This window comes from Ranitomeya variabilis, chromosome 3 (genome assembly GCF_051348905.1).
Source record: "Ranitomeya variabilis isolate aRanVar5 chromosome 3, aRanVar5.hap1, whole genome shotgun sequence".
Classification (NCBI taxonomy): domain Eukaryota; kingdom Metazoa; phylum Chordata; class Amphibia; order Anura; family Dendrobatidae; genus Ranitomeya; species Ranitomeya variabilis.
Genome location: NC_135234.1, coordinates 702,734,838 through 702,762,342, shown reverse-complemented (window position 1 = coordinate 702,762,342; position 27,505 = coordinate 702,734,838). Strand labels below are relative to the sequence as shown.

At 46.3% G+C, this 27,505-nt stretch overlaps 1 protein-coding gene across 5 annotated transcripts in view; it reads right to left on the bottom strand.

Moving 5' to 3' along the window:
• Nucleotides 1-14,079: 14,079 nt before the first annotated feature.
• CCDC169 (coiled-coil domain containing 169) overlaps nucleotides 14,080-27,505 on the bottom strand; it is a 114,926-nt gene continuing 101,500 nt past the window's right edge. For 4 of the 5 annotated variants that reach the window (XM_077298209.1, XM_077298210.1, XM_077298212.1 and 1 more), the window contains one exon: nucleotides 22,022-22,503. In XM_077298209.1, coding sequence (XP_077154324.1) covers nucleotides 22,401-22,503 — 103 coding nt within the window. In that variant the 3' untranslated portion in view covers nucleotides 22,022-22,400. Of the gene's footprint in view, nucleotides 14,754-22,021; nucleotides 22,504-27,505 lie in introns of those variants that run through there. The other variant, XR_013224064.1, reaches the window with a different exon arrangement.

Sequence of the window (27,505 nt, the reverse complement as noted above, 5' to 3'; positions counted from 1 at the left end):
GGAAGTTCCGGAGTATTTGTCTGATTATCAGGATGTCTTCAGTGAGTCTGAGTCCAGTGCACTGCCTCCTCATAGGGACTGTGACTGTGCTATAGATTTGATCCCAGGCAGTAAATTTCCTAAGGGAAGACTGTTTAATCTGTCGGTACCTGAACATACCGCTATGCGTTCATATATCAAGGAGTCTCTGGAAAAAGGACATATTCGTCCGTCTTCTTCCCCTCTTGGTGCGGGATTCTTTTTTGTGGCAAAAAAGGACGGATCTTTGAGACCTTGTATTGATTATCGGCTTTTAAATAAGATCACTGTCAAATTTCAGTATCCTTTACCGCTGTTGTCTGACTTGTTTGCCCGGATTAAGGGTGCCAAGTGGTTCACCAAGATAGACCTTCGTGGTGCGTACAACCTTGTGCGCATTAAGCAAGGTGATGAATGGAAAACCGCATTCAATACGCCCGAAGGTCATTTTGAGTACTTGGTGATGCCTTTTGGGCTCTCCAATGCGCCTTCAGTTTTTCAGTCCTTTATGCATGACATTTTCCGGAAGTATCTGGATAAATTTTTGATTGTTTATCTGGATGATATTTTGGTTTTTTCTGATGATTGGGATTCGCATGTGGAGCAGGTCAGGTTGGTCTTTGAAATTTTGCGTGAAAATTCTTTGTTTGTCAAGGGCTCAAAGTGTCTCTTTGGTGTACAGAAGGTTCCCTTTTTGGGGTTCATTTTTTCCCCTTCTGCTGTGGAGATGGACCCAGTCAAGGTCCGAGCTATTCTTGATTGGACTCAGCCCTCGTCAGTTAAGAGTCTTCAGAAGTTCTTGGGCTTCGCTAACTTCTACCGTCGTTTTATCGCTAATTTTTCTAGCATTGTGAAACCTTTGACGGATATGACCAAGAAGGGCTCCGATGTAGCTAACTGGGCTCCTGCTGCCGTGGAGGCTTTCCAGGAGTTGAAACGCCGGTTTACTTCGGCGCCTGTTTTGTGCCAGCCTGACGTCTCACTTCCCTTTCAGGTTGAGGTGGATGCTTCGGAGATTGGGGCAGGGGCCGTTTTGTCGCAGAGAGGCCCTGGTTGCTCTGTTATGAAACCTTGTGCCTTTTTCTCTAGGAAGTTTTCGCCTGCCGAGCGAAATTATGATGTGGGCAATCGGGAGTTGTTGGCCATGAAATGGGCATTTGAGGAGTGGCGTCATTGGCTCGAGGGTGCTAAGCATCGTGTGGTGGTCTTGACTGATCACAAAAATCTGATGTATCTCGAGTCTGCTAAACGCCTTAATCCGAGACAGGCCCGCTGGTCATTGTTTTTCTCCCGCTTTGATTTTGTTGTCTCGTATTTACCAGGTTCAAAGAATGTGAAGGCCGATGCTCTTTCTAGGAGCTTTGTGCCTGATGCTCCTGGAGTCGCTGATCCTGTTGGTATTCTTAAAGATGGAGTTATCTTGTCAGCTATTTCTCCGGATCTGCGACGTGTGTTGCAGAGATTTCAGGCTGATAGGCCTGAGTCTTGTCCACCTGACAGACTGTTTGTCCCGGATAAGTGGACCAGCAGAGTCATTTCCGAGGTTCATTCCTCGGTGTTGGCAGGTCACCCGGGAATTTTTGGCACCAGAGATCTGGTGGCCAGGTCCTTTTGGTGGCCTTCCTTGTCAAAGGATGTGCGGTCATTTGTGCAGTCCTGTGGGACTTGTGCTCGAGCTAAGCCTTGCTGTTCTCGTGCCAGCGGTTTGCTCTTGCCCTTGCCTGTCCCGAAGAGACCTTGGACACATATCTCCATGGATTTCATTTCTGATCTTCCGCTATCTCAGGGCATGTCCGTTATCTGGGTGATATGTGATCGCTTCTCCAAGATGGTCCATTTGGTTCCTTTGCCTAAGCTGCCTTCCTCTTCCGATCTGGTTCCTGTGTTTTTCCAGAACGTGGTTCGTTTGCACGGCATCCCTGAGAATATTGTGTCAGACAGAGGATCCCAGTTCGTTTCCAGGTTCTGGCGATCCTTTTGTAGTAGGATGGGCATTGATTTGTCGTTTTCGTCTGCTTTCCATCCAGACTAATGGACAGACGGAGCGAACCAATCAGACTTTGGAGGCTTATTTGAGGTGTTTTGTCTCTGCTGATCAGGACGATTGGGTGACATTCTTGCCGTTGGCTGAGTTTGCCCTTAATAATCGGGCTAGTTCCGCCACCTTGGTTTCGCCTTTTTTCTGCAACTCTGGTTTCCATCCTCGCTTTTCTTCGGGTCATGTGGAGCCTTCTGACTGTCCTGGGGTGGATTCTGTGGTGGATAGGTTGCAGCGGATCTGGAATCATGTGGTGGACAACTTGAAGTTGTCACAGGAGAAGGCTCAGCGCTTTGCCAACCGCCGCCGCGGTGTGGGTCCCCGACTACGCGTTGGGGATTTGGTGTGGCTTTCTTCCCGCTTTGTTCCTATGAAGGTCTCCTCTCCCAAATTTAAACCTCGTTTTATTGGGCCTTACAAGATATTGGAAATCCTTAATCCTGTATCTTTTCGTCTGGATCTTCCTGTGTCGTTTGCTATTCACAATGTATTTCATAGGTCCTTGTTGCGGCGGTACATTGTGCCTGTAGTTCCTTCTGCTGAGCCTCCTGCTCCGGTGTTGGTTGAGGGCGAGTTGGAGTACGTGGTGGAGAAGATCTTGGATTCTCGCCTCTCCAGGCGGAAGCTTCAGTACCTGGTCAAGTGGAAGGGCTATGGTCAGGAGGATAATTCCTGGGTGGTCGCCTCTGATGTTCATGCGGACGATTTAGTTCGTGCCTTTCATGCCGCTCATCCTGATCGCCCTGGTGGTCGTGGTGAGGGTTCGGTGACCCCTCACTAAGGGGGGGGTACTGTTGTGAATTTGCTTTTTGCTCCCTCTAGTGGTTACTAGTTTTTTGACTCTGGTTTTTCTGTCATTCCTTTTATCCGCACCTGGGTCGTTAGTTAGGGGTGTTGCTATATAAGCTCCCTGGACCTTCAGTTCAATGCCTGGCAACGTAGTTATCAGAGCTAGTCTGCTGTGCTCTTGTCTACTGATCCTGGTTCCAGTTATATCAGCTAAGTCTGCCTTTTGCTTTTTGCTATTTGTTTTGGTTTTGTATTTTTGTCCAGCTTGTTCCTAATCTATATCCTGACCTTTGCTGGAAGCTCTAGGGGCTGGTGTTCTCCCCCCGGACCGTTAGACGGTTCGGGGGTTCTTGAATTTCCAGTGTGGATTTTGATAGGGTTTTTGTTGACCATATAAGTTACCTTTCTTTATTCTGCTATCAGTAAGCGGGCCTCTCTGTGCTAAACCTGGTTCATTTCTGTGTTTGTCATTTCCTCTTACCTCACCGTCATTATTTGTGGGGGGCTTCTATCCAGCTTTGGGGTCCCCTTCTCTGGAGGCAAGAAAGGTCTTTGTTTTCCTCTACTAGGGGTAGTTAGATTCTCCGGCTGGCGCGTGTCATCTAGAATCAACGTAGGAATGATCCCCGGCTACTTCTAGTGTTGGCGTTAGGAGTAGATATATGGTCAACCCAGTTACCACTGCCCTATGAGCTGGATTTTTGTATTCTGCAGACTTCCACGTTCCTCTGAGACCCTCGCCATTGGGGTCATAACACTGTGGCCTTACAAAGGATGGTCTAAAAAAATCTTGAAACGATTGGAAAAAATTGCTGTTACCACAAGATACGATGTTACTGTTACGGTTTGAGTGATGACTCGATAGTCCCACGGTTGGCAAGTTAGAACTCAGAGATTCACTACGTGCACCACTGGTGTTTTGTGGAAAAGCAGATGTTAGATTCTGTAACAGTCTCTGCTGATACTCCTGCATGCGTGAATCCCTTTCTATGGCAGGAATTATTTCGCCAAATTTGCTTTTGTACCGGGGATCTAAGAGTGTGGCAACCCAGTAGTCGGCATTACTTCGGATTCTGACAATCCGAGGGTCATGTTGTAGGTAGTGCAGCAAGAAGGCACTCATGTGTCTTGCGCATCCAGGAGGACCAAGTCCTTGTTGTCTTGGTGGTGGCGAGGTGAGAATCATGCTTCCATCGTCTGCCCTCTCCCCCCAACCTCGCACAACAGAAATTTTATCAAGGTCTCCCTCATCTGATGAGTCTTCCATGCCCAGCGCCAGTTCGTCCTCCACTTCTTCCTCGCCTCCTGCACCTTCCGCAACAGTTTGGCTGCTACCATGCGCCCTCGGTAATCTCTCCCCCAGCCTCCAATGCCAACCGCCTTGGTGCTGCCAACCTTCTTGACCTTGGAGATATGATCCCTTCCGCATACGACTCCTCCTGCTCCTCCTCCTCCTTCTCTTGTTCCACCACCTGACTCCGAACACTGTGTAAGGTGTGCTCCAGCATGTAAATCACCGGAATGGTCATGCTGATAATGGCATCGTCAGCACTAAACATCTTCGTTGCTATTTCAAAACTGTGCAGAAGGGTGCATAGGTCCCTGATCTGAGACCACTCCTGCAGCGTGATTTGCCCCACCTCTTGATCTCGTTGGCCCAGGCTATACGTCATAACGTATTGCACCAGGGCTCATCGGTGCTGCCACAGTCCCTGCAACATGTGCAGAGTTGAATTCCACCGTGTGGGCACATCGCATTTCAGCCGGTGAACTGGCAGGCCCAACGACTTCTGTAGAGATGCAAGTCGTCGAGCTGCGGGATGCGAACGACAAAAGTGAGCACACAGCGACCGTGCCCTCTGCAGAAACCCATCTAGTCCGGGATAGTGGGATAAAAATTGCTAGACAACCAGGTTCAAAACATGAGCCATATAAGGCACGTGTGTGACATTGCCCCAGCGAAGGGCCGCACCCAGGTTTGCAGCATTGTCGCACACGGCCTTCCCTGGCTGCAGGTTGAGTGGAGACAACCATTGATGGAACTCGGTCTCCAGAGCTGACAACTCCTCAGCTGTGTGACTCACATTTCCCAGACATTTCAATGTAAACACTGCCTGATGCCGTTGAGCCCTGGTGACAGCATAGTGAGGAGGTGTGCAGGATTCCTTCTGCGCAGTTACATCGCGGGTGGCATTACCAGACAGGCTTTGGGTGCAGGTGGAGGACCGAGAGGAGGTTGAGGAGGCAGAAACAGTGGAGGAACTTCTAGATACAGAGGATCAACGAGCAACTCGTGGGGACGGCAAGACTTGGACAGCAGCCCCTTCTCCTGATGTCGCCATAGTTACCCAGTGCCCAGTCACCGACATGTTACGCCCCTGTCCATGTCTACTCGTCCACGTGTCTGTGGTGAAATGCACTGTCACACACAGAGTTTCTCAAGGAAGCGGTGATGTTGTGTGCGACATGCTGGTGTAGCGCAGGCACAGCTTTCTTTGAGAAGTAGTGGCGACTGGGCATCTGGTACTGGGGCACTGCGACGGACATAAGGTCTCGAAAATCCTCTGTGTCCACCAGGCGGAAAGGCAGCATTTTTGTAGCCAACAGCTTGCAGATGGAGAAATTCAACCTCTTAGCTTTGTCATGGCTAGGAGGAAATGGTCTTTTACTTGTCCACATCTGAGGGACTGAGGGCTGGCTGCCATGCTTAGACGGAGTTGAGTAGGGTGTCCCCGGCAAACTGCTGGTCTGTGAGGAAGGTGCAGGCGGAGATGTTATGTTGCCTTCATCAAAATGTGGTGTCGATGTCGGAGAGCGCTCAACACCAGCAGGTGTTTCCAACTGCAAATGTCCTGACGACCTGCCATTCACACTGGCTGTTGCGGGTAAAGAGGTGGAAGGTCTGCTTCCAAAACCATGTGCGACTGCTGTCCCCACAGTCACAGAGGATGAAGAGGACGCGGATGCACTTGATGGGGCAGACAGTGGTTGACCCGGCCCATTAGGCCGCATTGTAGCACAGTGAGCTTCCCACTGCAACTTATGCCTCATATCCATGTGACGGTTCATGCATGAAGTACTCAAGCTAGTGATTTTTTGGCCTCTACTGAGATTTTGTTGACAAATCTTACAGACAACATGAGTTGGGTCATCCTTTGCGATGTCAAAAAATGCCCTGGCTATGCAATGCTTAGAGCCCGTGCGACCTGAAGAGCCACCACGACTTCTGGTCTGAGGCACAATTGGGGTTGAGGATGCAGTTGTTGACGTGCTTTCAGTACTCCGTCTCTGTCCAGGAAGGCGCACCCTCGTCGTCAGACTCGTCACTAGCATCCTCCTCCACCTCCTCTGCTGACCTCATGGACTGGCGGACTGGGGGTTGACAGTAAGTGGGGTCTACAACCTCGTCATCATCATCCTGTGTGTTCTCACACCCGTCGTCCTCAGAGCCAACCTCTTCCTGCCCCGACCGAGAAGTCAAGTTTTCGTTCCAATCAGGTATCTCAGTCTCATCATCATCTTCCTCATTGTCTCCACCAACAGGAGTTACAGTTTGGGAACGAGGGTCTACATTATGCTCAGAACCTTCTTCATCTGGGCCTGGATCCGACTCACAAAGATTCTGGGCATCAGTGCAGATCATTTCCTCGTCTGGATTCACAGAAGCTCTGGAGCAGACCTCTGATTCCCAGGCTATAGTATGCGTAAACAGCTCTACAGACTCAACCATGTGTGCTACCCATTGCTCAGATGGGCAGCTGGAGACTTGGGAGCTGTGAGGAAGCAAGTGCGATTGGGGTGACAACTCTGAGGACTGGAGTGTGATGTTGAAGTGGACATGGAGGAGAGCCCACTTGAACGAGCACTTGATATCCGTTCAAGCACCTGCTGTTTTTGTGCCTCATCTGGAATTTTTGGCGATGCTTGTAGCGATGGTCGTAAGAAAGGGATCATATCAGATTGTCCACGAAAAGAAGTAGACATCTTACTTTGGCTGGAAGATGGTCTTTCTTCTGCAGATGTTACTGTTGCTTTACCACCTACCCCACAGACACAACCTTTTTTTCCCTTTCCAACACGCCTATTCCCCTTTCCACCAGCAGCAGGCCTTTTGCCACTCATTTTAGTGCTTAATTGGCAACTCTGTATCTGAAGTTGTTGGCACAACAACCGATGGATGAAAACCGAGCAGAACTGAGTGGCCAAACTGTGGTACTAGGCCCAAAACTATCAACTGGATTAGAAGCAGTGAAAATAGAGATACACAGGCGGTGTAGCTAGCTTCACAGGCGGGCTACTCTGCTGACGTGCAGACAATGCTACTAGGCCCAAAACTATCAACTGGATTAGATGCAGTGAAAATAGAGATACACAGGCGGTATAGTTTGTTTCACAGGCGGGCTACTCTGCTGACGTGCAGACACTGCTACTAAGCCCAAAAGGATTTACTGGGTTAGATGCCGTAAAAATTGAGATACACAGGCGGTGTAGCTAGCTTCACAGGCAGGCTACTCTGCTGACGTGCAGACAATGCTACTAGGCCCAAAACTATCAACTGGATTAGATGCAGTGAAAATAGAGATACACAGGCGGTATAGTTTGTTTCACAGGCGGGCTACTCTGCTGACGTGCAGACACTGCTACTAAGCCCAAAACCCCAAAACGATTTACTGGGTTAGATGCCGTAAAAATTGAGATACACAGGCAGTGTAGCTAGCTTCACAGGCGGGCTACTCTGCTGACGTGCAGACAATGCTACTAGGCCCAAAACTATCAACTAGATTAGATGCAGTGAAAATAGAGATACCCAAGCGGTATAGTTTGTTTCACAGGCGGGCTACTCTGCTGACGTGCAGACAATGCTACTAGGCCCAAAACTATCAACTGGATTAGATGCAGTGAAAATAGAGATACACAGGCGGTATAGTTTGTTTCACAGGCGGGCTACTCTGCTGACGTGCAGACACTGCTACTAAGCATAAAACCCCAAAACGATTTACTGGGTTAGATGCAGTAAAAATTGACATACACAGGCGGTGTAGCTAGTTTCACAGGCGGGCTACTCAGATGACTATCAGACAATGCTACTAGCCCAAAAGGATTGGCTGAGCTAGATTACACCAAATGCTGTGACTAACACTTGCACAGCACTGGCTGAGACCTGCCTGGCAAACAGTGCTATGAACTGCTGTAACCTACCCTGAAAAGGGCTGATATTACAACTAGTCCCAACTCCCGACTCCCTAAACCTATCTCTCAGAAATTTGCTGGCAAAAAAAGACTCCTTGACTGTATAGCGCCCACAGTAGCAGCGGTGCCGTCTAACACTAAGCTGCAGCAGTGAGGAAATGGTGACGACGGGGCAAATGGCTGGTTCTCAGTGGGCAAGGAGTGACATGTGACAAACACAGCCAATGACACATGCCCTTGCTTGTGTGCATCACATGCACATTGCTGTGTGTGTGCACTGCTGATAGGCTGAGAGACTGTACCGCCCCTCTGTAAATGCGGGAAAGAAAAAAAAAAAGGAGATCGGCGTTATTTCAGCACAGATCTATCCCCTGCCCCCCCCCCCCGCCCACTATACACTGAAACAGTCCATTAACAATGATAAACAGTTTTAATGTGCAAATCAAGCTAGGCTTTTGGTGAACAAACAGTTATCGAACAGAAACTCGAACAGACGAATTTTAAGCGAATTGTTCGGGTTCGTCGAACGACTCGAACACTGCCCAAAACAGCTCGAATTTGAAATTGGCGAACAGTTCGACTCGAACACCGCTCATCTCTAGACACTACCCCAAGAGTGATGGTAAATAGTATTTAATCATGAAAAAGGAGCAATTAAAATGCATAGAAAATAATATTTAAATTATGCAGCATCAAAGGAATATAAAAGAAGAAATTACACCGGGCAATAAAGTGCCATGTGCATAATTCTTAGGTGAATTGGCTAATAAAAAAAGCATCATGTGGGAACGAGGACCCCATGCAAATTGCAACAGAATGAGTCCTGAAGAAGATGCTGCCTCCTGTGGCGATACATGTAGGGTTCTCATTCCGACATGATGCTTTTTCTATGACCCATTAAATTATGATAAGACAGATATAGATTCTTATATTTATATACATTATATGTTGCATTGTATTTACCATTTATATTGCATTCTTCTGACTGCTCTAAGTAACTTCGATGAGGAGATAAAAGTACATAAGAAAACATTGTGATACACATTAATTTCCTTGAGAATATATTAATAGTGTCATAATTATATAAACATTTGAGGCAAAAGGAAAAGAAAAGAGAAAGGAGGATATATCCTATGACTAAGGGTGCATGTGTGCACCAAAAACGCATCAGGCTCTGTTTTTAACCAAATAATTTTTAATAAAAATTCTTGAATTTTATTGTTGGATGGACATGCTGTAATCCTCTTTTTTCCTTATGTCGGCTGTATTTCACCAGCGGGATCTGCACCCACCACTGAGTTTCAAGCTTCAGCAGTGAAGTTGTACAGCGTGGTGAGCTTCATACCATACTTTTCTCATTTCAGGTGAAAGTGGAGCAGGAGCCGATAGTAACCAACAGATCACAGCTCTTACACTTTTATGAGCAGATTGGATGATACGAGTCATTGCTCTACTTGTTGTTTGCACTTATACCGTAATTACTATTCTTGTGTATAATATAATAGTCCCAGAATGTATTTGTAAGTTCTGGGGATATCCGGACATTGTGAATTTTCTAAGAAGACCTGAAAGAACAAAAAGATAGTAAGAAGAGGCCAAATGCAAAACAAGAATGTTGTTTTCCAATCTACAATGGTATGTAAATAACAGAGAAAAAAAAAGTTCAATACTCATGTCCGATATAAGAGACAGAAGCATTTTCTACAGGGGCTTATAAAAGAGAAAGACAGAAATATAATTCTCTATGATTAGAGATGATGAAAAATATGGTCCAGTGGTAATTTTAGTCGTCCATGGCAGCCAGACCAGAGCTCTGCAAACCTCCTCCTATTGGACTCCCCATCGCCTTTTTTTATTAATAGGCCTGGCACAATGTCATGCTCTCATCACACCACAACCAGGCCTACTAATCAGAGGAGGTGCCAGTGATTCCATTGGACAGGAGGAGACTCGCAGAGCTGTGGTCCAGCGGCCACGGACTACTAGTACTAATTTGACTACTGGATTAGGATACCGCAAATATTTTTAATTATATCTAATAATAATTATATCTGTGTCTTTCTCTTTTATTAGATCCTGTGAGATAAAGGATGTCGGGAAAGCTACAGAAAGAAAAGCTATTGTAGTCGCGTGCTGCTTCTAGTGCAAAGTCAGTGTAAGGAGACTTACAGGCCATGCAGTTCTCTGGGAAGAGGACTAGAACAACACTGCCATCTACTGTAAGTAGCATGTCACTCTCCACAAGGAGAGATGTTACCCCTTAGACCCTAGTCAGAGACCTCTCATTAAGCAAAATCCGCTCTCTTGCTTTGCGCTGATGAGGGGCAAAAACCCCGATACATGTGTCTGCAAATAGAGATCCTGGTTTGGCTTTTATTACAAGTCATGTGACAAGGCTCGTTAATGGGTCGATATTGACTTTTAGGATTGCTACTTCCAGTAGATAGCAATAGAGCTTTAGTCCTCTTCTTCTCTGCTTATAGCATTGAGTACACTCAATCTTTTTCATATTTTTATTGCTATTGTCTGTTACTATATATTGGACGTAAGTATTGTACAAATCTTTTTGATCTTCTCCAGCTATAATACGTTTTATCTACTAAACACCTAGTTCTGTCTAGTTGAAATCAGAAGCAGAATTCTTGTGATCCTGTGGTAAGAGATTGTACATTGAAGTTTTACACTAAATAGTACAGATAATTTTTAGGACTTATATTGGGAGTCTATGACTCCAGGGCACTGTTCATAATGGAAGCTGACTTTTTTTATTGTTAGCCTTTGGTTACAAAAGCCACCCTGAGTCCAATGCCTGAGAACACAAATCGTCTGCACTATTTTCTTGAATGAAGCATTCCCAACATTTACATGCCACAAAGGCCCCACTTACCACACTGATTCTGACTGCAGATTGCCAGAAGGAGATACGCTTGCCCGTCTACACACTGACACTGTAGAGAGGGCTTGGTAAGATGAGGGACTCAACAGCAACCAATCCTGACCATAGAGGATAGAATGTATCCCCAGGTGTCAGGAAGAGTCACGAGCAAGCAGAGAATGAACACGCATGGGAGGCAACAAGTCGGTCCTGTTTGTCAGAAGGATGCAGAACTGAGGAAAGGGGCTAGGAGCTCGCAGTGGAGCAGGCTAGAATGAAAGGGAGTCTTGGGCTGTGACGAGAAGCATCCAGAGAGAGGGAACATCACTGATGAGTCCCACCAGCAGAGCAGAGTGACAGGTGAACCCAAGTGTGCACCAGCCCAACTTTTTTCCCCACATGACAAGCAATTTGGTCCACGACCACTGGTCAATATAGAAGCAGTCTTTTTTTCACATCTGTACTCTAAATTCAAGCTATGATGGATCTGACAGTTATGGACAGATTCTGAAGGACCCGATTAACTTACAATAGGGGCTGTCGGGTTTCATTGTGGTGTAAATCGATTTGACAGGAGGAAATGTGCTGCATGCTGGGCTGTTCTTTACATCAAATACAAAGCAATCTGCAATGGAAACTCCAAACAGGGCATCCCAAATGCTGTCATATTTAACAGTAAAAAAAATGTACTGGATGCAGCAATATTCTTCCCTACAAAATTATGGTTACCACAACAGAACCCAATGGACCCTGTAGTAAGTCAATGGGCTGTGTTAAGGGTCGTTGGTTTGCGATTGTTCGACAGATCCAGTACTATTAATTTCATGATTCTGCTTCTACAATGGAACAGAAAAAAAACAGAATACCTAATGCAGATGTCAATTTAGCCTTAATTGGTTTCCTAGTGTTGCATCAATGGTCACTTAAGAGACCTAACAATAGAATTGAAAGTCATTACGGGTCTGCGACCGGGGCCAAACACATCTCCTTTGGTGCTTTGAAAACAAGAAAAATAATGAAAAAACAGCAGGCAACAAACCAATATGTACAGCTCTGGCAAAAATTAAGAGACTACCACATCAAAACCCTGTCAAGGGCAGCCCAATCTCCAGATCTGAACCCCATTGAAAACCTCTGGAATATAATCAAGAGGATGATGGATAGTCACAAGCCATCAAACAAAGAAGAACTGCACCAGGAGCAGTGTGAAAGACTGGTGGAAAGCATGCCAAGACGCATGAAAGCTGTGATTAAAAATCATGGTTGTTCCACAAAATATTGATTTCTGAACTCTTCCCGAGTTAAAACATTAGTATTGTTGTTTCTAAATGATTATGAACGTGTTTTCTTTGCATTATTTGAGGTCTGAAAGCACTGGGTTTGTTTTAAAATTTTGACCATTCTTCTTTTGTGTGAAAAAAATATATAAAATTTATTGCTTGGAAATTCGGAGACATGTCAGAAGTTTATGGAATAAAAGAACAATTTATATTTTATTCAAAAAATATACCTATAAAGAGAAAAAACAGACAAACTGAACATTTTGCAGTGGTCTCTTAATTTTTTCCAGAGCTGTATATTCTCCATGCAGTATCTTATGTGACACAGTATAAGTTACCTGTACATATACAAACTGTACCATATCCAGGTAGTATCCACTGTTGCTCTTACCTGTAATCCTTCTCTATAACACAGGACCACTTCACACCATAGCCTTTTGAAATTTACAAAAAGAATTGGCCAGATATGCAATTTGGCCTGGGATGTGGGACTCTTGTGCACACACAGCCATTCTCTTCAGACATAGCTTCCCACCTTTTGCTCTCAAAACAGCCACAGTTGAGATATAACCAGGGTTTAAACTGATCCATCACCCTGGGACTGAAAAGTGACCCTGCACATGTAGAGTCACCCTACCTGGTGCCCTGTGTTTTCTCAGTCTGCCTCCTCTGCTCAGATCGGCATCCCAGTACTTCAGCTTCTAAGATCGCTCCCACAGTCATTGGGAGTACAACGGTAAGTCTGAACCATGCCTCTCCTGCCTAACTATGTTCGTACGCAGAAGCAGACACCAGGCATGCGCTCAACCCAGCGTGTCCGTATCGCAGGACTGGCGTTATGTCTATATCTAGTCTGTCAGCTGTGTTATAGAGAAGACAGTTTACAAGCTTGAATAGTTTGTACATTGTGTCCATTTTGAAGGTGTAGCTCAAGTTTGACGGAAAGATAAATCATTATATATACAATACTAGCAAATACCATATTCATTATTATATGATGTTAGTTATCAATACTGGCTATTATATGTAATTAGTAAATTAATTAGTATATTATTAATCCCAGTAATTATGTTTATTAATATTTAATTACATTAGTTCTAGTATGGATTTTAAAATATACATACATTTGGATACATATACAATATGTGGAAAGTGAGTTGTGTATAAGGTGTTTGAGTACTTAAAGAACTGCAAAGAAAAAGTGAAAAAATAATAACTGAAAAGAATAAAAAACTATTAGTGATGAGCGAGTGTACTCGTTGCACGGGTTTTCCCGAGCACGCTCGGGTGGTCTCCGAGTATTTCTGAGTGCTCGGAGATTTAGTTTTTGTTGACGCAAGCTGCATAATTTATGGCTCCTAGCCAGCCTGAGTACATGTGAGGAATGCCTGGTTGCTAAGAAATCCACACATGTATTCAAGCTGTCCAGCAGCTGTGAATTATGCAGCTGTGGCAACAAAAACTAAATCTCCTAGCACTAACAAATACTCGGAGATCACCCGAGCGTGCTCTGGAAAACCAGAGCAACGAGTACACTCGCTCATCACTAAAAACTATGTCCAAATTATGAAGTGTAAAAGTTGAATATATTGTTTCATCAACAAAATTTGTAAGTCTGTGAGAAGTGATCAATTGTGTCTGTACTACAATAAAATATAAATTCTGAAAAAAAAATTGAGTAAAGTAATATTTTTAAAAAAAGATGTTTATCAATGGCGAATTATACAGTATGAAGTGTACCATATCACAAAGAAGACAGGCAAGTACCGTATTTTTGGACTACAAGACACACCAGACCATAAGATGTGATGGAAAATAGCAGAAAAAAGATTTTTATAAGATGGGGGTCCGTCTTATTGTCAGAATTTAAGGTATCTTACCTGAGAGCCGGCAGTGGTACAGCGGGGTCACAGAAGGCAGGGTCCCTTCCTCAGGAAGCGGGCAGCAGCAGAATTGGGGCAATGCTGCAGTCCCAGGGTGCGATGCTGAGGGTCCGGTGTCAGCAGTGAGGCAGAGCTGGAGCAGGGTACCATCCTCAGGATGCCGGCGGCAGAGTTGTGGCGATGCTGCGGCGGTAGGCGGTGCGGAGTGCACCTGAGCAGGTTCCCTTCTTCAGGATGCCGACGGCAGAAATGTGGCAGTGCCGCTGCCCAGTGTCCACGGTGAGTAGACTGCATCACCTGTTTCCCTGCAGCCATCTTCCTGAAGCCGTGGGCCACTGGAGGCTTCAGGTAAATAGCTGCCAGAGGCCGCGTGTGCGCAGATTGAGATCTCGGAGGCCCAAATCCAAAGTTCTCATTAAGGTAAAAGGGAACAATTGTATTTTGCATATAAATCCACCGGTTTTCTACCTGAGATAGGATCTTGAATAAGTCCCCCCCTGTTGATCCCAACGATACCTGATCAATGGCTTTTATTTTCAACAAGCTTGCATTCGACTTATGGTATTGCTTAAAATGTCTCAGCAGTGCTTTTAACTGTCCATCATGTTCCTGAATCTTGGATTTTTCGATGCCTCGCATATGATCCCTCACTATGAGTTGTAGTTCACGGGTTGTCATACCTATATAAGTTTTGGCAAAAGTACAATATAAGAAATGTTTTGATTGTGAATGATTTTGTCTTACCAAAGTTATGAAAATTTTTGCTCTTGACTTGATTCATGCAAGCTTTACACTGTCCGCAGGAGCATAAACCTTGGATGTAGTTGGTAAAGAATCCTGTTTATTCTTACTTGCTTGATAATGGCTCTAGACCAATAGATCTTTAAGGTTTTTTGATCTTTTGGCTGTTATACATGGTTTTGCAGGAAGTGTTTTACATAGAATAGGATCCATTTTGCGAATATTCCAATGTTTCTGGATGGTATTTGTGAATTTGTTCCACTGGTTGATAAAAAAAGTAATAAACAGTAGCTGATTGGCATTTGTGGTGTTATTATCTTATGTATTTATTGCATAGCAGATGGTTTCTGGACTTGTTTACAGCTCTATTATATTAAAGTCATATCTGTCTTTGTCCGTAGCCACGTTCTCTGAATCTGTGGAGCAAATTCTTTTTGTCCTCAGGTACTGGCCAACAGGAATTTTATGAATAGTTGAAGGAAGGTGTGACGAGTCCGCATGCAAGATGGAATTTGTGGCTGTTTGCAGAATAAGTCCGCAGTTATGGTACCGTCTGTTGATACTTCAATATTTATAATCAAGAAATATTTATATCAAGAAAGCTCAATCTCAATCTATTAGTGTAAGTGAACCTGATATTCCAAAAAATAAATTAAAGTAGGAGGGGTGAAAGATGCTCCCATCGCAGTGCCTAGCAGTTGACGATTCATATATTTCTGTAGCATAGGTTCTACTGTGTGTGTGTGTATATATATATATATATATATCTACTGTATATATATATATATATATATATATATATATATATATATAAAATATAATGCTAGAAGCGTCACTCTGTCCGAAGCCTTTATAGACTGCGCAAGCACGATGCGCCTGCGCAGTCTGGACCCCACAGAGTTACGCATCCGGGGATGAGGATTGTGGCCCAGGAGATTTCGGTAGAGATCGCAATATGCGTAAGCACTGAACACATACCGCGATCTCCGGCACTGTGTCCCGGCTCTGCGGACTGAGCACCCAGCGAGAAACGCTGCGGCCCAGGAGGAGGGAAGTGTGTGGGCGAAGTATGGGTGGTGACTGTATGTCTCTCTGTGTGTGCGAGCGGGGTCTGCGTGTCTGTGTGTGTGGGTCTGCCGAGGCTGTCCGGGGGTCTGCCGGGGCTGTGTGCGGGGTTGGCGAGGCTATGTGTGGGGTCAACGGGGCTGTGTCTGGGGGTCTGTCGGGGCTGTCTGGGGGTCTGCCGGGGCTGTGTGCGGGGTCGGTGGGGCTGTGTGCGGGGTCGGAGAGGGTCGGCAGGGCTGTGTGAGGGGTCGGCGGGGCTGTGTCCGGGGGTCTGTCGGGGCTGTCTGGGGGTCTGCGGGCTGTCCGGGGGTCTGCTGGGGCTGTGTGTGGGGTCGGTGGGGCTGTGTGCAGGGTCGGAGAGGGTCGGCAGGGCTGTGTGCGGGGTCGGCGGGGCTGTGTCCGGGGGGTCTGCAGGGCTGTTCGGGGGTCTGCCGGTGCATCTGCAGGGGCTGTCCGGGGGTCTGCCAGGGCTGTGTCAGTGTGTGTATGTGCAGGCATCGTCCGATGGGACTACAAGTCCCATCCAGCTATGCCTGCTGCAGTGACAGTGATTGACACATTAGCCAATGATGCCACAAACAGGAAGTTGATATCACCAACTATTGCCATTTTATTTAGGTGTATCCATATACATGGCCCACCCTGTATATATATTATGTATATATATTATATATTGCTAATCTTTAGGAGTGAGCTGATACAAACAACCATTGATTCCCACATCTTTCTGACCATCTATTTAAGAGTCTTCTCAATCCTCTATGGACAATCCCTACTTGTTTAAAGGTACCTTACAGGGATACCCAACAGTAAGCAGTAAGTTGAAAATCAATTTGGAAAACATTGCAAAAAAGTGTTCAATTCCACTGCAGAGAAAAATAAGCATTAAACAAAAACCATTCAGACTACTGTCTGTTCCATGCAGGATAGGACTGGACCTTCAAAACATGGGATCCTGAATACAGAACCACCATCTAGTAACTCCGAATTCACTAACAGAATGTATAAAAATATATTTTCTAACCTAGATTCCACTTCGCATCACTGTTCCTGTTCCCCAAGCCTTCATTGTATTCATTTATAAACCTCCATGAGGAAGAGAAGATCAAATATTGAAATTCAGAGATTTTAAAGTTTCCCAGATAAAGTTTGTTCTAATGGAATAATATTAATCTACTGAGACACATGGGTTCCTGGAGGAAGATGAATAATAAAGTATTGACAGGACACTGATGAATTTACTGGATAAGTCTGGCAGGTAACATAGTGGGTGTGTTATTCAGTATTTTAAATATTTATTACAATGTGAGACGCTCAGCTTATCGTACGGCAATTGTCTGATAGCTGGTAAAGCTTGGCGGCTTCCCACCTTTTAATTGAGGTTGGACCTAGATGATGTTTGAATATTAAAGAACATAAAAGCTATACAGGAAAAAACCTTTTAATTCAGCGATACAAGTTTATGCCAAACTGGAGAAAATCTATAATACTAGACTATTTGTCCAGTGCAAAACACATTGACCCCCGATTCATCTTGGTCTGTGTGCCTTTTTTCCGGAGTAAACATAGTTCTTTTTGGCACTTCCATGTTTGCACCTTATTCGTTATTTAAAGTAGCACTCTCATCAAAGTTTTTATCCTCTTAATATATGGCAGGCATCACATTATATAGCACTGTGTACTTACAATTGCTCACACGCAGGACAGTATAACTTCCCTCCACCCAAAAAAAAACTAAACAATTCCTGAATTGTAGGTCTTTTAATAGAAGGAGATCAATAATATCATGCGACTGAAAATGTAAACTCGTTCTGCAAAACCTCTTCTTCCGCAGGGATGGTGTTACTGACAGATCCAAACATTCTAAATACCAGGGTTAGTGAAAAAAAGAAAATTCTAATTCTCACCTTTTCTCCATGATCCCTTCTGTTCCCCGCTGGACTCCGGGCTCCTTCCTCTGGTCGGGGGATCAGCTGCCTGCAGCTGCCAGTCAGTGGCAGCTGATCGGCTGCAGCTCTCACATTACTTCAGAGCTGGAGGAGAGATTATTACTTCTGGATTGGACCAAATGTGAAGCTGCAGTAATCACGTGATATCCCCAAAGGTGGAAGAAGCCGGGAGATCAGTGGGGGATCAAAGTAAATTATGGAAGAAGGGCGTCAGTCCAGAAGGTGAGTATCAATATTTTTTTTATTTTCCCACCATCCTGGGCTCGTTTAGAATGTGCTTTAGAATAGTAGACCTATATCAGAACGCTATAAATACCCATGAATTTTGGGGTCAAAATATAAGAAATATAGATTTAAGACCTCACGCACTGTGTGCCACGTAGTGTCACCGTAAGATATTTTTCTCTAGCAGCAATACAGCAATAATGTAACATGGAACAATTTGTTTGTGAATTCTGTACGAAAACCAGTGAAATCAATTGTACAATATGGCCCCATGGACTTCTTTACGTTGGATATTACACCTCTAAAACTTACAATATGTACAAAATTGGTTGGAGATTGTTTCACTGCCTCATTTGAGCATATGAAAATCATAAAGGGAAGTTAGTCACTCAGGGCCACCCTCTATTAACCAGAACATAGAGATAAAAGGGAATCGGTCAGTAGGATCAACCCTCCTACGCCATCCATATGGGCATGTAGATCATAGGAAGCTGAATAAAATTATACCATGATATCTGCGATTCGATGACTTATTCCAGAAAAATAAACAATTTGCTTGATATATAAATGAGCTGTTAAGATCTATGGGCTGGACATAGATCTCCCTGACAATCTGCCTGCAGAGCTTATTTTAAATAAAAGGGGTGTTACATAAACAGTTCTGCAGTGAGATCAGGAGAGCAGACTGTCAGTCATTACATGTCTCACACTAGCAAAACCCCTTTCATTTAAAATAATCTCTGGAGGCAGATTATCAGGGAGATCTATGCCCGGCCCATAGATCTTAACAGCTCATTTACATATTGTGAACAGTAGCCTACAGACAGTGTCAGGTCAGCGCTTTTATACTGATAACAACGATACCTTGGGTGATGAAATCCGTCTTGTGGTTGATGTTTAATCTTTGTCAGTTTTGAGGTAATGATATGCTCGTGCTCCGGGGCGGCCTGTGGGGGTCTTCATGTGGTGCTCTGAATAGGTATTCATAATACAGACTGCTGACAGGTCTCCGATCCCTCACTGACCTGCCCCCTAGTTTACATAATGAATATTATATGTACATATTGAAAAAAAAAAATCCTTCTGCAGGCAGGCGCCAGCCGTGGTACCTGCGCTGCAGCATAATAGCATGTGTAATGTCTTTATAATTAATATGATTGAGGTTATCGTGATATTCCCCCCAAAAGATGGCGCAGCTGATGCCTGCACAGTAGCAGCCAGGGGCGTAACGACCGCGGTCGCAGCGGTCGCCATTGCGACCGGGCCCCGCAGGTCAGGGGCCCCGGGCCGGCAGGTCAGGGCAGGGCCGGGCTGGACATCGGGCACTTCTGGCAAATGCCAGAAGAGCCGATGCCAGTAGTGGGCCGCTGCACTGTTCCTCCCCCCCCCGCCGCCGCCGCCGCCGCCGCCGCCGCATTTAACTATACCGGCGTCTATGACACCGGTATAGTTCAATGCAATGATGGAGGAGAGCGTCACCTGACGCTCCCTCTCCCATCATTCCCCGCTCTGCCTCTGACAGTACACTGCGGGTGCGCGATGACGTCATATCATCGCGCACCTGCAGTGTCCTGGGCAGACTGCAGCCACCAGGAGCAGCGCGGGCAAAAGGAAAGGTGAGGAGAGTTTTTTTTTTTCTTTTTCACCGGACTGTGGGGCCATTATCGGGGGGGGGGGGGGGGAGATGCGGGCTGTGCTCTATATACCCCTGTGCTGGCTGTGCTCTATATACCCCTGTGCTGCATATACCCCTGTGCGGGCTCTGCTGTATATACCCCTGTGCGGGCTCTGCTGTATATACCCCTGTGCGGGCTCTGCTGTATATACCCCTGTGCGGGCTGTGCTGTATATACCCCTGTGCGGGCTCTGCTGTATATACCCCTGTGCGGGCTGTGCTGTATATACCCCTGTGCGGGCTGTGCTGTATATACCCCTGTGCGGGCTGTGCTGTATATACCCCTGTGCGGGCTCTGCTGTATATACCCCTGTGCGGGCTCTGCTGTATATACCCCTGTGCGGGCTGTGCTGTATATACCCCTGTGCGGGCTGTGCTGTATATACCCCTGTGCGGGCTCTGCTCTATATACCCCTGTGCTGGCTGTGCTGTATATACCCCTGTGCGGGCTCTGCTGTATATACCCCTGTGCGGGCTCTGCTCTATATACCCCTGTGCTGGCTGTGCTGTATATACCCCTGTGCGGGCTCTGCTGTATATACCCCTGTGCGGGCTCTGCTGTATATACCCCTGTGCGGGCTCTGCTGTATATACCCCTGTGCGGGCTCTGCTGTATATACCCCTGTGCGGGCTCTGCTGTATATACCCCTGTGCGGGCTCTGCTGTATATACCCCTGTGCGGGCTGTGCTCTATATACCCCTGTGCGGGCTGTGCTGGATATACCACTGTGCGGGCTCTGCTGTATATACCCCTGTGCGGGCTCTGCTGTATATACCCCTGTGCGGGCTGTGCTGTATATACCCCTGTGTGGGCTGTGCTGTATATACCCCTGTGTGGGCTGTGCTCTATATACCCCTGTGCGGGCTCTGCTGTATATACCCCTGTGCGGGCTGTGCTGTATATACCCCTGTGCGGGCTGTGCTGTATATACCCCTGTGCGGGCTGTGCTGGATATACCCCTGTGCGGGCTGTGCTGTATATACCACTGTGCGGGCTGTGCTGTAGATACCACTGTGCGGGCTGTGCTGTATATACCACTGTGCGGGCTGTGCTGGATATACCACTGTGCGGGCTGTGCTGGATATACCACTGTGCGGGCTGTGCTGGATATACCACTGTGCGGGCTGTGCTGGATATACCACTGTGCGGGCTGTGCTGGATATACCACTGTGCGGGCTGTGCTGGCACCCAACACCATGTTGCAGTGCAGGAGATTCCTGCAACAGTCCGAGGCGTATCTAGGGGAAGGGGGTGGGGGGGCGTCACGGAGGTGGGGGGGGGGGGCCCCATTTGGAAGTTCGCACCGGGGCCCATAACTTTGTAGTTACGCCACTGGTAGCAGCTATCGGGCGCCATTTTCAAATGGAATTTTATTTATTTATTTTTTTAATATCAGGATCACCTCAACCATATTAATTCTATACATAGTAAATACGCGATTATGCTGCAGCGCAGGAGCCATGGCTGGCGCCTGCCTGCAGAAGGTTTTTTTTTTTTCCAATATGTATATACTGTATAATATTCATTATGTAAACTTAGGGGGCAGTTCAGTGAGGGATCAGTGACCTGTCAGCAGTCTTCATTATGAATTCCTAATCAGAGCACCACATGAAGACCCCCCCCCCCTCCAGGCCCGCCCCGAAGCACGAGCATATCATTAACTCCTCAAAATTGAAAATAAAGATTAAACAACCACAAGACGGGTTTAATCAACCGAGGTATCATTGTATTCAGTATAACGGCGCCGACTCAACACTGTGTGTAGTTTACTGAGCACAATCTTGCTGTCAGGTTCCCTTTAAGTAAATGTGGATTTTTCATGACATTTTTTAAGACATCACAGATATCAAGGTATCACTTTATTCAACTCTCTATGACCTGCATGTCCATGTAGACAGGTCAGGAAGGTGGATACTACTGACAGATTCCCTTTAAAGCGCTCATCTGGCTTGAAAAAATTTCAAGGAAAATGAAAGTTCAATGATTATATTATCATTATTATACATGCAGCCCGCATCTCTGTTTACTGCAAGTTCTCCAGTCCTGCTTCAACACTGAAGAATGCGATCCCTCTCTCCTATGTCCAGACATCATCAGATCAGTTGACCAAAGGAATGTGAATAAGACAAGATCCAGAGTGTCCAGTGGGCAGCGGTCGGGTGGTAACCCATTTATTCACTTGATTAAATAATGTCTCAACACAGAAGAGAGGGGGCGCTCTTTCGTTTGTGCAGAGATGGCTAAGGACTAGAGAATTTCAGGCACACATAGAAAAAAACTAAAAGTGATGGCTGCAATTAGCATATTTATTGGAGATGCATGAGACATACTTTTCATATAATGAGAACTGTCAATTTCAAAACATGCTTTTTAGATGGACAACCCCTTTAATTAAAGTACCATGTTTGCAGCCTTGACAATTGGAATCACATACCTATACACTTGGGAATAAAATAGCTGATAGCCCAATTTGATCACATTTGCTGGGGAGGATGGATGCAGCCCAAGTGGAACAGTCAATCTAAGTCATCATCACTGTCTTCTTTCAGGGTGTCGTCTAGTTTTCTCTGATATCTGGACACCCAGCTTGTCCTCTTCTGTACTTACAATGGTGTTGGTTTAGTTCCCAGGATCAGGGAACATACATTTCCAGCACATAGTTGTAGACGGGTTAATGTTTCATTTTAGGAGAACGACTCTGCTTTGTTGCTTTATGTGCAACATCTTTCTTTTTACTTACTGTCTTTTTCTTGGTAGAAGAATTATATACACCTCTGAAAAACAGAAGAACAAATAGTAATAGTATATCCGAATCATTGAGCGTAACTAAACTTTAATTATCATCTTTTTATTATTATTTTTCAGGAATTTCAAAGTGATTATTTTTGTAATATACTTAATTGTCCTATCTCGCCAAAATAGCAAGTTCTTCATTATAAGCTACTTTAAACTGCTGCATTAAAACAATCGGTGTATGAGATGGAAGAGAGGCTCAGATACGGGAATTCCTTTACACGGACTGTTTAAATTATAGTATTGAGATCTTTGCTGAGCAGCAAATGAAAGCAGCTTCTAAAGGAGCTTGAACTAGTGAATGAAGCAACACTGCAGCAACGTATTTGGGGGAGAACATAAAAGGTAATCAAGAGCATCAAAAAAATGCGTAACTACTATTTCTAGTGAAAGATTAACAAAAAAAAGTTTAATTACTATTTATATAGGATATGCTTTGTAATTTAGGGGTTTTAGCTTTGGAATGAAAAATAAGTATATTCAAGCTCCCAATGTCTTCTGTTGATTTTACCCACACCCTTTGCTGAACAGTGACACATCGCAACTTCAAGTGTAAAAACTGTATAATGTCAGAAGAGAACTAAAAATGTGATCCTCATTTACAGAATTGCAGTGCCAAACATAGTGACATGATGCCCATGCTAGTGGTAACTGCTACCTGCCATAGTTCATATCTACTTTACAGCAATGTTATCTCAATTACCAGCAGTAGGACGCCATAGTTATGTGACATGTCATCAGCATGGAAACACCATGTCCTAAATACATAAAGAACAAAAGGTTTCCATGGGATAGATTATTAATTTTTAAAGCGCATCTGCCGTTTTTGGTGACTTTTCAAAATAAGCCGTCATATGCTTATATGGCTTTTATCACCAATTTTCATCTCTGCTTACTCCATCTCTAGCTAATAACTGCTTTGATGTCTCGAATACGCAGCTCACATAGAAAAGAGGAGAAATCCTGCTCCCCAGCTTTGTTTAGCACAGCAGCAGAAGCAAGGAGGACATTGCACAGCAGTACTGAGAGGTTTAAAAGGTTTAAAAGGAACCGGTCACCAGTTTTTGAGTCTGTTAACAAATGCCAAGACTTTTATCTGCCATTATGTATTCCACAAATGTTTACATTGTTTCCTGACTACCCTTTGTATATCCAATCATGGTCATTTGATTTAGTCCCACCCTCTATTTAAATGAGGATAGTCCGGTCTGATGGGCGTCATCGCTGCAGCGTCTGTACCTCTTCTCTGCGCCCAATAGCCGTCCTTTGGTTGATGTGGATGTATTATGTATTATGACCTACGCAACGTGCGCCTATGCTGGCTGGCGATGATACTACGCAGGAGCGAGAATTTGTTGAGCTATGTAGATGATGTAGGATACGTCAATCAAAGCTGGAGGAGACACAGACAACGCAGTAATGACACCCAATCAGAGCCGGAGGATGGCTATTGGGAGCAGAGAGGAGACACAGACGCCGCAGTGATAATGCCCAATCAGAGCCAGAGGATTACTATTGGGAGCAGAGAGGAGACACAGACGCCGCAGGGATGACCCCAATCAGAGCCGGAGGATGGCTATTGGGAGCAGAGAGAAGGCACAGACGCCGCAGTGATAATGCCCAATCAGAGCCGGAGGATGGCTATTGGGAGCAGAGAGAAGGCACAGACGCCGCAGTGATAATGCCCAATCAGAGAAGGAGGATTACTATTGGGAGCAGAGAGGAGACACAGACGCCGCAGGGATGACCCCAATCAGAGCCGGAGGATGGCTATTGGGAGCAGAGAGAAGGCACAGACGCCGCAGTGATAATGCCCAATCAGAGCCGGAGGATGGCTATTGGGAGCAGAGAGAAGGCACAGACGCCGCAGTGATGACCCCAATCAGAGCCAGAGGATGACTATTGGGAGCAGAGAGAAGGCACAGACGCCGCAGTGATGACCCCAATCAGAGCCAGAGGATGACTATTGGGAGCAGAGAGAAGGCACAGACGCCGCAGTGATGATGCCCAATCAGAGCCGGAGGATGGCTATTGGGAGCAGAGAGAAGGCACAGACGACACAGTGATGATGCCCAATCAGAGCTGGAGGATGGCTATTGGGAGCAGAGAGAAGGCACAGACGCCGCAGTGATGACGCCCAATCAGAGCCGGAGGATGGCTATTGGGAGCAGAGAGAAGGCACAGACGCCGCAGGGATGACCCCAATCAGAGCCAGAGGATGGCTATTGGGAGCAGAGAGGAGGCACAGACGACACAGTGATGATGCCCAATCAGAGCTGGAGGATGGTTATTGGGAGCAGAGAGAAGGCACAGACGACACAGTGATGATGCCCAATCAGAGCTGGAGGATGGCTATTGGGAGCAGAGAGGAGGCACAGACGACACAGTGATGATGCCCAATCAGAGCTGGAGGATGGCTATTGGGAGCAGAGAGAAGGCACAGACGCCGCAGTGATGACCCCAATCAGAGCTGGAGGATGGCTATTGGGAGCAGAGAGGAGGCACAGACGCCGCAGTGATGACACCCAATCAGAGCCGGAGGATGGCTATTGGGAGCAGAGAGGAGGCACAGACGACACAGTGATGATGCCCAATCAGAGCTGGAGGATGGCTATTGGGAGCAGAGAGAAGGCACAGATGACACAGTGATGATGCCCAATCAGAGCTGGAGGATTGCTATTGGGAGAAGAGAGAAGGCACAGACGCCGCAGTGATAATGCCCAATCAGAGAAGGAGGATTACTATTGGGAGCAGAGAGGAGACACAGACGCCGCAGGGATGACCCCAATCAGAGCCGGAGGATGGCTATTGGGAGCAGAGAGAAGGCACAGACGCCGCAGTGATAATGCCCAATCAGAGCCGGAGGATGGCTATTGGGAGCAGAGAGAAGGCACAGACGCCGCAGTGATGACCCCAATCAGAGCCAGAGGATGACTATTGGGAGCAGAGAGAAGGCACAGACGCCGCAGTGATGACCCCAATCAGAGCCAGAGGATGACTATTGGGAGCAGAGAGAAGGCACAGACGCCGCAGTGATGATGCCCAATCAGAGCCGGAGGATGGCTATTGGGAGCAGAGAGAAGGCACAGACGACACAGTGATGATGCCCAATCAGAGCTGGAGGATGGCTATTGGGAGCAGAGAGAAGGCACAGACGCCGCAGTGATGACGCCCAATCAGAGCCGGAGGATGGCTATTGGGAGCAGAGAGAAGGCACAGACGCCGCAGGGATGACCCCAATCAGAGCCAGAGGATGGCTATTGGGAGCAGAGAGGAGGCACAGACGACACAGTGATGATGCCCAATCAGAGCTGGAGGATGGTTATTGGGAGCAGAGAGAAGGCACAGACGACACAGTGATGATGCCCAATCAGAGCTGGAGGATGGCTATTGGGAGCAGAGAGGAGGCACAGACGACACAGTGATGATGCCCAATCAGAGCTGGAGGATGGCTATTGGGAGCAGAGAGAAGGCACAGACGCCGCAGTGATGACCCCAATCAGAGCTGGAGGATGGCTATTGGGAGCAGAGAGGAGGCACAGACGCCGCAGTGATGACACCCAATCAGAGCCGGAGGATGGCTATTGGGAGCAGAGAGGAGGCACAGACGACACAGTGATGATGCCCAATCAGAGCTGGAGGATGGCTATTGGGAGCAGAGAGAAGGCACAGATGACACAGTGATGATGCCCAATCAGAGCTGGAGGATTGCTATTGGGAGAAGAGAGAAGGCACAGACGCCGCAGTGATAATGCCCAATCAGAGCCGGAGGATGGCTATTGGGAGCAGAGAGAAGGCACAGAGGCCGCAGTGATGATGCCCAATCAGAGCCGGAGGATGGCTATTGGGAGCAGAGAGGAGGCACAGACAACACAGTGATGATGCCCAATCAGAGCTGGAGGATGGCTATTGGGAGCAGAGAGAAGGCACAGATGCCGCAGTGATGACTGTTGTGAATTCCGTTCTCGGGCTCCCTCCTGTGGTCATGAGTGGTATTGTGTGAGTTCTGTTCTTGGGCTCCCTCTGGTGGCCTTTAGTGCTTACTGCGGGTCTGTAGCTGGAATCCAGCTGCCTCATTTTCTGCTAGTCTGGCCTCTATTTAACTCCACCTGGACCTTCACTTTTTGCCTGCTGTCGTTGTATTCAGTACTGGTTCTGATCTCTCTGGACTTTCCTTGTGACCTGTCTCCTCCTGAGAAGCTAAGTCTTGCTAGTTCATGTTTGCTCATTATTTCCTTGAAAATGTTTCTCTGTATATGATGAGTTCTGTCCAGCTTGCTTATATGTAATATTTTCGCTTGCTGGAAGTTCTGGGGTGCAGAGTTGCGCCCCTCACATCGTGAGTCGGTGTGGGGGTTCTTGTAATCTCTGCGTGGATTATTTTTGATAGCATTTTATACTGACCGCACAGATCCCTTGCTGTCTTCTGTCTATTTAGTGTTAGCGGGCCTCATTTGCGAAAAACCTGTTTTCATTTCTACGTTTGTGTTTTCCCCTTAACTCACCGTTATTATTTGTGGCGGCCTGTCTAAAACTTTGGGGTGATTTCTCTGAGGCAAGTGAGGCTTGCTTTCTCTCTAGGGGTAGCTAGTTTCTCAGGCTGTGACGAGGCGTCTAGGATTTTAGGTAATGCTCCACGGTTGCCTATAGTGTGTATTGATAGAATCAGGGTTGCGGTCAGTATAGCTCCCACATCCCCAGAGCTTGTCCTAAGGATTTCTGTTACTTAGCAGGTCAGTTTGCGATCCTTGCCACCAGGATCATAACAGTACAGCAGGCCATAAAAGAGTTAATGCATCGCAAAAGAGGGATAAGAGAGATCCTGAGTTCACTTTTTTTTTTTTCCTCTGCAGTGTGGCTAGCCTCTCTCCTCCCCTTAATCTCTAGGTGGTTCAGAATTCAGCTGCAGACATGGACATTCAGAGTCTGTCCTCTAGTCTGGATCATCTCACTGCAAGGGTACAAGGTATCCAGGATTATGTA